General features: G+C 34.2%; 1 protein-coding gene across 3 annotated transcripts; it reads left to right on the top strand.

Moving 5' to 3' along the window:
* The first annotated feature begins 5,421 nt into the window (after window positions 1-5,421).
* On the top strand, window positions 5,422-12,039 carry mmp21 (matrix metallopeptidase 21). Of its 3 annotated transcripts, none has more exons than XM_042768214.1 (8): window positions 5,422-5,494; window positions 5,617-5,869; window positions 6,593-7,241; window positions 7,354-7,493; window positions 9,273-9,414; window positions 9,768-10,025; window positions 11,122-11,294; window positions 11,396-12,039. In XM_042768214.1, the coding sequence occupies exons 2-8, from the start codon at window positions 5,726-5,728 to the stop codon at window positions 11,702-11,704; spliced, it is 1,815 nt and encodes a 604-aa protein (XP_042624148.1). In that variant the 5' UTR covers window positions 5,422-5,494; window positions 5,617-5,725; the 3' UTR covers window positions 11,705-12,039. The 3 variants fall into 3 exon arrangements, with proteins under 3 accessions (XP_042624148.1, XP_018964801.2, XP_042624149.1); XM_019109256.2 differs by having other exon boundaries at window positions 5,422-5,536; XM_042768215.1 differs by having other exon boundaries at window positions 5,462-5,489.
* Window positions 12,040-12,997: the final 958 nt, after the last annotated feature.

The raw sequence follows: 12,997 nt of genomic DNA, 5'->3' as shown, positions 1-12,997 counted from the left end.
TGTGAGTTGAGAGAGAGAGTTGTGTGGTGTGTGTGTGTGTTGTGATGTGTGTGTGTTGTGTGTGTGTGTGTGTGAAGTGAGGGTGTGTGTGGGTGTGTGTGGGTGGGTGATAGAGAGTGTTGTGTGTGGTGTGTGTTGTGTGTGAGTGAGAGAGAGAGTGTGGTGTGGTGAGTGTGTGTGTGTGTGTGTGTGTGTGTGTGTGTGTGTGTGTGTGTGTGTGTGTTGTAGTGTGTGGTGTGTGTTAGTGTGGGTGTGTGTGTGTGTGTGTGTGTGTGTGTGTGTGTGTGTGTGTGTGTGTGTGTGTGTGTGTGTGTGTGTGTGACCTGCTGCTGGAGCTCCTGGTTCTGTTTGTATTTGAGGATCCAGAGCGCGAGGAACTCGATGGGATCCTGCGGCCTCTGCTCGATCAGCTCCGCGAGACCCTGAGAGAGACAGCGCGCCAGAGTCCGGCTCACGTACTGCGAGTCCATCAAACTATAATACAGCTTTATTTATTAATCAAACAACAAAACACCGCCGTCAAAAGACCTGCTGTCGCTAATGTTAACGCGCAGACACGTTGGTTTGATTTAGCGTGTTTTGTTTGTAATCTCCATGGTAACAGCGCAGCATAGAAACACTTCCGACTTGAAACGATCCCAGCTAACAAACTGAAGATATAAAAGCCTCGTGCGAACACTGTTTTGAAATGTTTCTAAACAAACATGAAGATTACAACCTTATTTGAAGGTTACAAAACGTTTTTTACAGCGTTCCACTAACTTTATTTTTATTCAAAATTAAACGTTATTTCAACGTTTATTTGTAATATTCTAAGAGCGTTAAATGTCCAGTTTCTTTCTCATGATTAGAATGTCATTTAAAGGTTACAAAACGTTTCTTAGAAAAATCATATTTGAGAACGCTGATCTCAGAACGCTTTCTCTCAATGTTTTCAGAATGTATATCAAATAATAAGTTTTTTTCCCCAATAACATTAAAAAAACGTTCCCTGTTAGCTTGTATCATGTTTTTATAAATCACAAACATGTTTGTACATCGCTATTTTTTAATTAAATGTATTATGGATATACTTATTCAGCTAAGTGTCTTCCCTCAAATACTAAAAGATATTCATAACTCTATTAATAAACACATAGTCTAAAAATAATAATGCAGAACACAGAGCAACTGTAACAAAACTAAAGCTCACACACGGTTTCCTTGGTAACAGAAAGAGACTATAAATCCAGACTGAAGTATGAAAATATTGCCAATAGAGCTGCCAATACATTCATCCAAAAAAAAAAAAAAAATCAAACTTTTCATCAAGGAATTTCTTCATTTTTTGGACTTGAAAAATTATTGGAATTTTTTTTTATATATTATTTTTTTTATGATGTTATATATTTTTTTATATATTATAATAAAAAATTTTGGTGTAGAAACAATTTTCACTAAATTTTAAATAAATTTGCTACTAAATTAATTAGTATTAATTACAAATAAAGTTATATATTAAATTAAACATACATTTTTAAATTCGAAAGACTGAAATAGTATTTACTTTTAAATTGTACCCCAATAATCTATTTACAACTTTGAAATGAAAAAACAACTATTTTATTTTACAGAAATTAATATATTTTTTAAGGCCAATTACTTTTAAAAAATGACTAGAAAAATAATGTAAATTCATTATTTGTAATGAACATTCAGTTCTTAAAACTTCACAGAATTTATTTATTTCAATTTTATTACTTTATAATTATTTTCACATAGAAAACAGCTGTATTAGATTCTAATAATATTTCAAATTTTTTTCAGTATTTTTGATCAAAGAAATGCAGCCTTGCTGAGCAGAAGAGACTCTTTCAGAAACATTACTGACCTCAGACTTTTCAGCTCTCTCGTAAGAGATTGATGTGAAATAGCTTGATGAGTAATAATATGTTCATTAGGTGTTTATTATTATTATTATTATTAAACATGAGCTTCAGAATGTTTCTTTTGTGAACAGATGATCAGGACTGTCAAAAAAAAGTCATATTTTAAAATGAATGAAATATTGGGTTAATCACAGTCACTGTAACACACACACTAGATAATACAAATATAGAAATATAACACACTAGATCTCAAGAGAGTACTGTATGTCACATCTGTTTTACAGAAAACCTGCAAAGGGTAATTTTTACTGACACTTCAACTCTATAAACTGCAACAATTAAGAACAGCTTATAAAGAATTTCAACCAACAACTTTAATGCTGTATAAGAAATACTACTGTCATGTAAATGTTTTACAAGTTAAATAATATCTAATTGTCTTATTTTTACATTATAATAATAAGAATGTGGAGGTTTAATGTGCTTAATAGTCATTAAAATGTCACAATGCAAAAAAAAAAGCATAATATATATATATATATATATTATATATATATTAAAATATTATATCATATATATATATATATATATATATATATATATATATATATATATACACACAAATACATACACGTACATATGGCCCATAAAATATTTGTATTTCTTCTTTTATTTCATTCTTATTTAAACTTTTTAGTATTTCTTCTATAAACTCTTATCACTAATAACAAGGTTTAACCCTTGAAGGGACAGATCTATGTTTCTGAAGATGCAAATGAAACAAAGATTACATAAATAAGATTCATTATAAGAAAATATTTTTCAGTTTTCAGAATGTCATGTTTAATTCAATGTGTTGCTTGCCATTTCTTTATATTTAATTGTGATTATTTAGTTATTAGTTTTTTTTTATTAAATATTTTATTTTTTTGTTAAATTTTGTTTTTGATACTTTACAAATAAAATATTATACTGATGTTTCATTTTTTACATTATAACAAAGAGTTTGCGTTTCCTTCTTGCAATTCTGACTTTTTTTCTCTGAATTTCTTGAAATTCTAACTTTTTTCTCATAATTCTGAGTTTGAGTATTAAACTGCATCATTTTTCGTGTTTTACTGCATCCTGCTTGATTATTTACAATCATTATGTATGTGTTAGCTGTATAAACTGTTTGATTATTATACAATACACAGTTCACACTCATATATTATGCAAACAAAAACTTTTATTTTGGATGCGATTAATTGTGATTAACTGTTCGACAGCACTTATATAAATGTATAGTTTCTATTAATTAAATTAAATTAATTAAAATGTGGTTAATTTTAATTTACAATAAACATGTTTAAGTTACATGTATAAAATATGATAAAATTGTACAATTAAAATAGAATACATAACGGTTCTGTTTACAAAACTGATTAAAATCATAAAAAACAAAACACTTTACAACAAAAACAAACAAACAAACTAAATAAATAAATACACGCATACTGCGAAAGGAGAGTGATGAACTTCTGGTCTGTTACATAAATAACAGATTTTCTGACTTTATATCTTGCTGTTTGTGTATTTATTTGTTTGGAATCGCTGGGAAAAGTTTGAATTGTGAGGTATCAACTTTTTGAAAAAAATTGAATTGTGAAATAAAAAGTCACAAATGCTTTTTTTTCTGTATAGTTTTTATTAATTTCAGTTTTAGTTTTAGTTATTTTAAATTAAAAGGAGGAATGTTGCAAAAAAAAAATCAAGTAACAAATATTCTTTTAATGGTTTTAATTGTAGTTCCAGTTTTAGTTAACTATAATAACCCTGAACTAAATTATAAGTAATAAAATGAACTGAATTAGTTTTTTAGTGTGGAGGGAGGATTTAAAAAGTGTTAATAATCTTTCAAATGTAGAAACTCAAATTCTCAAACATTAAAGCAGTATTTCTGAAATCTTACATGGCGCAAGCAAACAGGAAAGTCATGGGTTCGATTCCCAGGAAGGGCATGAACTGAAAAAAGTTTAGCTGGAATGCAATGATTAAAGTGTCTGTGAAATGCACGCATGTAAATGTAAATACAACTGTCTGTAAAGTGGAAAAAGAGTAAGTGCTTACAGTTATCTTTTAGTTATAGGTTGGAGTTGAGTTATTTTTTTTGTTTTTTTTATTATATCAGGTCAAAGTAAAAAAAAAAATAGATGCACGATTAAAATGATAAAAATACTTCAAGAAAATGAAGTTTTAGCAGCATTAATGCTTTGTTTTGCATTGTGACACTGCAGTTAATACATACTGAATCTAATGTTTTTATTCTACAGAACGGGACGCAGTGAAAGACAAATGGAATGAAGAGTCAGTGTATGTGTTTGGAAAAGCGACAGCATCTTTAGATATGAATCTGCTGTAGTTTCTTTCAGCTGAACACGAGGGAGTTCTGATCGAGTGTTTTACTGTCTGTGCTTCAGCAGCACATCAGAAGATTTCTCACACACGACTTGGACTCACACGTCCCTGATGAGTGTTTTAAGTTTGTGGCTGTTAGTGAAGGAAGTGTGTGTTTGTGTGTGTGTTTAAGGGCTTTTGTTTCTGTCAGCTGAGTAAATCTGCTCACACCTGCCTGATGTTCTGAACACACCTGTGCATCGTCACAGCATGATGAGAATCACCTTCCTCTCTCATCCTCATCCTCTGTGCTTAGTGTTTCTCTGCATTTCTTTACTCTGTATTTGTATGTTTAAAATTTACTTCATTTTTAAAGAATGTGCTCATGCCATATTTTGCCCCAAATATATATATGAAGCATTTATTTGCATTTTCAAAAATCATGTTTTTTATGTAATCATGTTTTTATTGTGTTGTATTGTTAGCTGGAATTTTTAGTATTTTTTTATGAATGAAAAAACGTGATTTTTGAGAATTGTTTAAATTAGAGTTATCTGTTTTTGCAAATGAACTCTTCATAGATAGATAGATAGATAGATAGATAGATAGATAGATAGATAGATAGATAGATAGATAGATAGATAGATAGATAGATAGATAGATGGATGGGCAGAATTTTAAATTGAAAATATAAAATGTTTAGTTACGTTTATAAATATTTTAAGTGTATATTCTCCTCAGTGTTGATGAGTATAATGGTACATTTTTGATAATATTTGTAATTATTTTTATTTTATTTACAGGAATATATTTAAATTGTATTAAATAATATGATTATTTTCAAGTGTATATTCTCAATGTTGATGAGCAAAATTTTTTAAATTACATATTTAATTACATTTAATTATGATATATTTAATTTAATAAAATACTTACATTTTATTTAAATAATATTTATTTTCAAATGTATATTCTACTTTCAGTATTGATGAATAGAAATTTAAATAACCTTAAAAAATATTTTAAATTATAATTATTTTAATTAATTCTCAAGTGTATATATACTCCATTAATGTTGATGGGTAGAGTTTTAAATAACTTTAAAATTAGTATTTTAAATTACATTCATATATTTATTTTTATTTAAATTCAAAGATGTTTATTTATTAATGTTTAAAATGTGTTTTACGGCTGAATTCAGGCGCGTCAGTGGAGCAGGTGAGCACAGGTGTGATGATGACACAGGTGAGGTGAGTGTGTTTCTCAGGCAGGTGTGAGTCGCGTGGCTTCAGGTGAACAGCTTTATTTCGTGTCAGTCTTTGCTTCGCTTATTTTTATGGCGAAATAATCCGGCTGTTGCTGTTTCACACAGAAGCGTGAGCGCGTGAGGTCGTTCTCGAGACGCGCGTCACTTTAAAAGCGCGTGGAGTTCAAGCGCGCTCACTCTCAGAGCAGGACGGACGCGCAGCGGAACTGTAACGATGCTGGCTGTGATCCGGCTGATCTTCATCCTCCGGACCTTCATCTTCATCAGCGCGGAGAAAGTCTTCCACAGCAGAGATCACTCAGACGCGATGACCGACATCCGTCAGGCGGAACTCATCACCGACACCGACACTGCACAGGTCTGTCTGTCTATCTATCTATCTATCTGTCTGTCTGTCTGTCTGTCTGTCTGTCTGTCTGTCTATCTATCTATCGAAATCTTTTGTAACAATATGTTTCCAACATTGATAGTAAATCATTATATTAGAATGATTTCTGAAGATCATGTGACACTGAAGACTGGAGTAATGATGCTTAAAACACAGTTGCGCATCACAGAAATAAATTACAGTTTAACAGAGATTCACATAGAAAACCTAATTTAAATTGTAAAAATATTTCACAATATAACAGTTTTTTCTGTATTTCTGATCAAATAAATGATGAGCAGAAGAAACTTATTTAAAAAAAATTCAAACTTTTGAACAGCAGTAAATATATTATATACTTATTATATTAATATATAATAATTACTTTAATTTAAATAGTACATTATTTTGATTTTATTTAAATATAATGGTTATTTTCAAGTGTGTATTCTCCTCGCCGTTGATGAACAGAAATTCAAATAACCTTAAAATGTTACATTTTTGATTATTTATAATTATTGTATTAAAATATTATGATTTTTTCAAGTGTACATTCTACTCGGTGTTGATGAGCAGAAATGTAAAAAACATTGAAATGTTACTTTTATATTAATTTTAACTGTGTTTATGCAGGTAATATCATGTAATTATATTCTCCTCAGTGTTGGTTCTTGACAAAGCTCTTGGTCTCTGGCTGTTTCTGCTTTATTCCAGCGGTTTCTGTCTAAGTACGGCTTCATAAAGGCCGCAGACGGAGATGATCCTCAGATCCCAGCGGATGAGACGGAGGTCAGTCTCTCTCTGGACCTTCAGGAGGGAGGAACCGTGTCCAGATCCAGCAGCCCTGATCTCCGGTTCGTTTCGGCCCTGAAGGAGTTCCAGCGGGTGTCCGGTCTGCCCGTCACAGGTGTGTTTGATGACGCCACCAAAGCAGCCATGAATAAACCCAGGTGTGGCGTCGCGGACCAGGATGAGGAGCTGGAGTCTACCGAACAAGAGCTGAACGAGACGGCCGAGTCCAACAGCACCACAACACACAATCACACTCATGCTGCTGTGAATGCCAGCGATGCAGCCAATAACACCGAACCTCACGTGCGGAAACAGCGCCACCTAGCAGTGCTTCTGAGGAGCAGGAGGAGGAGAGATGCGAGCGAGTGGAAGGGACACATGGCCTTCTCAAAGAGCCTCCTGAAGTGGCGTCTGATGGGAGAAGGGTACAGCAGTCAGCTGTCCATCGACGAGCAGAAGTACATCTTCAGACTGGCCTTCCGCATGTGGAGCGAAGTCTCTCCGCTGCAGTTCGTGGAGGACGTCGACTCGCCTCTGGAGGACATCGACATCCGACTGGGCTTCGGGACAGGTCAGTTCAACATTAACAGCATTAAAATAAGAGACCTTGCATTTTTTTTTCAAAGCAAAAGTGAATGAACGGCCGCTAGGATCATCACTGAACCCTCTGCTGCCCCCTGCAGGTCGTCATCTGGGCTGCTCTCAGCGGTTTGACGGCGCGGGGCGAGAGTTCGCTCACGCCTGGTTCCTCGGGGACATTCATTTTGACGATGATGAACATTTCACCGTCCCAAACACGGGCAGCGGGATCAGTCTCCTCAAGGTAACGTGTGAGAGCACGCACGAAACTACAAAACACACAAGACGAGGCTCACTTACAGACGCGCATGATCACTGACAAACTAAAATTGCACTTAGATTTATAAAATTTGAAACACACAAGACGAGGCTAATTTATAATTGGGTTTTTTCACTGACAAAGTATACGCAGACATACACAGTACGATGTGTAGTGAAACACTTGATATCACTCTTTGCCCAGAATCGAATAAAATTATATTAATAGATAGAAATAAAAATAAGAAGTAAAATAAAATGAAATCTGAAGATTTAAGATTAAGAAAATAGGAATTTAAAAAAGATTAGGAATTAAGAGAATTATATTATAATAATTATAATTATATCATATTGTTTCAATAAATTGCATCATAGAATAATTTTAATTTTCAGACGCGTTTGTGCATATTGGTGGGTCTGTGCAGTTTTATAATAATAATCCATTTTTGATGTTTGAGTAGGTTTAGGTTTTCTTTGATATTTTTTGTCTGTAAAAATCTTACATTTTGTAAGGTCACGAATACAATGCAAAAGAAGCACTGCTTTAAAAAAAAAACAATAAATGCTCACTGACATCAGTGATGCAGAAAATTAAATACAATGCAAAACTCAAGTAAGCATGTTTTTATTATTGCAATCTCTGAAACAGATGCTTGTGAATCTCTGATCTGAATCACTGATCTGAATCACTGATTGAATCTCTGATGTGAATCACTGATCTGAATCTCTGACCTGAATCACTGATTGAATCTCTGATGTGAATCACTGATCTGAATCTCTGACCTGAATCACTGATTGAATCTCTGATGTGAATCTCCGATCTGAATCTCTGACCTGAATCACTGCCCTGAATCACTGATTGAATCTCTGATGTGAATCACTGATCTGAATCTCTGATCTGAATCACTGATTGAATCTCTGATGTGAATCTCTGATCTGAATCTCTGATCTGAATCACTGACCTGAATCTCTGATGTGAATCTCTGATCTGAATCTCTGATCTGAATCACTGCCCTGAATCACTGATTGAATCTCTGATGTGAATCTCTGATCTGAATCTCTGATGTGAATCACTGATTGAATCTCTGATCTGAATCACTGATCTAAATCTCTGACCTGAATCTCTGATCTGAATCTCTGATGTGAATCTCTGATGTGAATCTCTGATCTGAATCTCTGATCTGAATCACTGATCTGAATCTCTGATCTGAATCTCTGATGTGAATCTCTGATGTGAATCTTTGATCTGAATCTCTGATCTGAATCTCTGATCTGAATCACTGATCTAAATCTCTGACCTGAATCTCTGATCTGAATCTCTGATGTGAATCTCTGATGTGAATCTCTGATCTGAATCTCTGACCTGAATCTCTGACGTGAATCTCTGATCTGAATCTCTGATCTGAATCTCTGATCTGAATCTCTGATTTTTATTGCAATCTCTGAAACAGATCTAAATCTCTGACCTGAATCTCTGATCTGAATCTCTGATCTGAATCTCTGATCTGAATCTCTGAACTGAATCTCTGATCTGAATCTCTGATCTGAATCACTGATCTGAATCTCTGACCTGAATCTCTGATGTGAATCTCTGATCTGAATCTCTGATCTGAATCTCTGATCTGAATCTCTGATCTGAATCTCTGATCTGAATCTCTGATCTGAATCTCTGAACTGAATCTCTGATCTGAATCTCTGATCTGAATCACTGATCTGAATCTCTGATCTGAATCTCTGACTGTAGCGTGTCGTGTGTTTCATTCAGGTAGCAGTTCATGAGATCGGTCATGTTTTAGGGCTTCCTCACATCTACCGGTCCGGATCCATCATGCAGCCCAGTTACCTTCCTCAGGACGCCGGCTTTGAGATCGACTGGATGGACCGCAAATCCATTCAGAGCCTGTACGGTGAGCACTAGAGATTATATTTATAATATCATTATATATATGCATTAAGAAAATTATGCCTATTTTTAAGATTTCTACACATTATGAGACCGTTTTCATAACAAACACATTTTCAACCCTAATTTGCATTACTATTACACTATTACATGTATGCAGTATTATAGTATTTGTTGTACATGTGTGGTTGTTATGCATGAATAACAATGAGATTTTTTTATTTTACACTAATGAGAATTTGAGTTGGAAATGTCTTTGATTGTCATGAATATAATCCCACAATGCAAATAAACCATGCTTGGTTTTCTTACAGCATAAACAGAAATGTAATTAGTTTTGTGTGTGTTTTCTGTCAGGTGTGTGTAAGGGCCGCTTCAGCACCGCGTTCGATTGGATCAGGAAGGAGCAGACGGCGTACGGCGAGGTGGTGGTGCGTTTTAACACCTACTTCATGCGAGACGGCTGGTACTGGCTCTATGAGAACCGTAATAACAGAACCCGCTACGGGGATCCGGTGGCGGTGCAGGTGGGCTGGCACGGGCTGCCCTCCAGCGGCGTGGACGCTTACGTTCACGTGTGGAACCGCAAAACAGACGCTGTCTACTTCTTTAAAGGTATTTGTTTACTTATTATGAGCTTATTCATATGCCTCTGAGAGAGTATAGAAACACAATCTTAACTGAAAGACTAAAAGAGATGCACTGCACAGAGATTACAGCAAAAGCTTATTTGCTTCTTAAAAAGAAAACGCTTTGTGAACAGCAAACAAAGTACTTTCATAACAGTACATTTGCATTTTACATATTTTACATGTATTCTGCAGTGTTTTTTTCCATTATTTTTCATTGTACATTTGTATTTTACAAGGGTTCTTTTAAATGCATATTGTACATTTGTGTTTTGCAATTATTTTATTGATTTATTTTTTACATATTTTCATGTTTATATTGTGCATTATTTTGCATTGCACATTTGTATTTTGCAAGGTTTTTTTTACATTTATATTTTGCAATTTATATTTTCATTTTGCAGGGTTTTTTTTGTGCATATTTTACATTTGCATTTTGCATTGTACACTTTTTATTTTTGAATTTTTAAAACATTTCACATTTGCATTTGGATAATTTTGCATTGTACATTTGTCTTTCACATTTTTTTAAACATATTTTACATTTGTATTTTGCATTGTTTTGCATTGCATTTTGTATTTTTGCAGTGTTTTTTCTCATTATTTTGCATTGTACATTTGTATTTTGTAGTTTTTAAATACATATTTTACATTTGTGTTTTGCCGTTATTTATTTATTTTTACATATTTTACATTTATATTTTGCATTTTATATTTTTATTTTGCAGTTTTTTTGCATATTTTAAATTCGCATTGTACGTTTGTTATTGTTGCATTTTTTTTTACATTTTACGTTTGCATTCTGTATAATTATGCATTTGCAGATTTGTCTTTAGATTTTTTTAAAAATTTTTTTTACATATTTTAAATTTGTATTTTGCTTTATTTTACATTGTGCATTTGTATTTTGCATGATACATGTTCACTTATTAGATTCAATCAATTAGTAATGATATATTTAATTCAAAATTGAATGATCCAGCACTGTAACATGTTTTTTACTACTGTACAGAAGTGCATACTACACTGTTTGTGTTTAGATGTCTGCATGTATGTATTGATGTTACGCTGTGATGTTTCAGGTGTGCAGTACTGGCGTTATGACAGTGAGAACGATCAGGTGTTCACTGAAGACTCAGACGGCCTCTCGTACCCTCGTCTGATCTCTGAAGGCTTTCCTGGCGTGTCTGGACCAGTGGACACTGCATACTACGACCGGAGAGATGCTCACATCTACTTCTTCAAGGGCTCACAGGTAACAGCTGCTAATATTCTACACTTAATGCAAGATGAATAGTTCCAGTGTCCAATGGAGATTTAGCAGGATGATAGTAATTGCACATTATTCATTTGCAGGTGTTCAGGTTTGATGTGCGCATGAACCGCTTGGCTTCTTCTTCCCCACAAAAACTCACAGAGGTGTTTCCCGCCGTTGTCCCCGGTAACCACCCCCTCGGTAACCTGGACGCGGCGTATTTCTCATACTCACACAACACGGTGTTTCTGCTGAAGGGCTCGTGGTTCTGGAGGATGGTGAGCGGCAGAGATCGCAGACGGAGCGCCTCGCTGCCACCGAACGGCCTGATGCCCCGCAGAGACGTGGAGCAGCAGTGGTTCGACATCTGCGACGTTCACAGCAGCTCTCTGAGAACCGCACGCAGATGATGAGATCTGATCTCCGATCAGCCTCGTACTGTATGAGGAAGGCTGCAGCACTTTCCTGAACTGAACGAACGCTGAGAACATGAGGACTTCATCTGAATCTGGAGTTCCCAGATGAGCTCAAATATACAATTGAAGCCTCCTGAGGTTTAAGTTAAAGCAATAGTTCACCCAAAAATGAACATGTGCTGTAAATGTCCTCACGCTCAGGTCATCCGAGATCAGGATGAGTTTGTTTCTTCATCAGGTTTGTAGAAATGTAGCACTGCATCAGTGTCTCAGCAATGGATGCTCTGCAGTGAATGGGTGCCGTCAGAATGAGAGTCCAAACAGCTGATAAAAACATCACAATAATCCACAAGTAATCCACAGCACTCCAGTCCATCAGTTAACAATCTTGGAGAAGACAAAAGATGAAACACATCCAGCAGTAAGATGTTTTTAACTCAAATACATAGTTCATAATAACACTTCCTCCAGTGAAAAAGTGCATCTGCTGTTGTCTCTCTCATCAGAATCCAGACACATATTTGTTTAGAGCTGTTTAAACACTGCTTGATCTGTGCAGATTTCTCTCCTGATTCACACCAGAACACTTTTTCACCTGGAGGAAGTGTTATTATGGATTATGGACTCTATGTATTTGAGTTAAAAACGTCTTAATGCTGGATGTGTTTCATCTTTTGTCTTCTCCAGATGTTAACTGATGGACTGGAGTGCTGTGGATTACTTGTGGATCACTGAAATTATTGAATGTGTCAGTCATCTATATTTTTTGTGGTCTTCTGTAGTTAGATGTTTATTTATATAAATCAGCATGCATGTCAGGCAATGCAGTGCAACAAGATTTGACAAAAACATGTATTTATTTATACTGTTTGCTGGAATATGACTCTATATTTATTCCATAAGTTATAAGTTAACACTTTACAATAAGAATAATTATTTAACTACTTTAGTTAACATGAACTAAGAATGAACAATACTTCTTAAACATTTATTAATCTTATGTTAATTTCAACATTTACTAATGCATTATTAAAATCAAAAGCTGTGCATTAGTATAGATGTAATGAATTAGTAAAGATGAATAAATATTGTAATAAATGTATTGTTCATTGTTATTTCATGTTAGTTAATATATTAACTAGCATTAACTCATGGAAGCTCATTGTGAAGTGTTACCAGTTATTTAATAGTTGTTATTATTCGTTTGTTATAAACATGTTCTTTCAGAATAAATTTCTAATTTTAAATTTTTTTTGGTTGTTTTATGTTTTTGTTTTTTTATGCAAC

This window comes from Cyprinus carpio, chromosome A12 (genome assembly GCF_018340385.1).
Source record: "Cyprinus carpio isolate SPL01 chromosome A12, ASM1834038v1, whole genome shotgun sequence".
Taxonomy (NCBI): domain Eukaryota; kingdom Metazoa; phylum Chordata; class Actinopteri; order Cypriniformes; family Cyprinidae; genus Cyprinus; species Cyprinus carpio.
Note: the sequence above shows the minus strand (reverse complement) of the source record. Positions and strands in the feature narration are given on the sequence as shown.

Bases quoted from the DNA above. Each gene is read 5' to 3' on its own strand.
- mmp21 (XM_042768214.1), top strand. From the start codon at position 5,726: ATGCTGGCTGTGATCCGGCTGATCTTCATCCTCCGGACCTTCATCTTC. The intron at 9,415-9,767 runs GTGAGCACTAGA...GTTTTCTGTCAG, and splicing joins ATCCATTCAGAGCCTGTACG to GTGTGTGTAAGGGCCGCTTC. The intron at 11,295-11,395 runs GTAACAGCTGCT...ATTCATTTGCAG, and splicing joins ACTTCTTCAAGGGCTCACAG to GTGTTCAGGTTTGATGTGCG.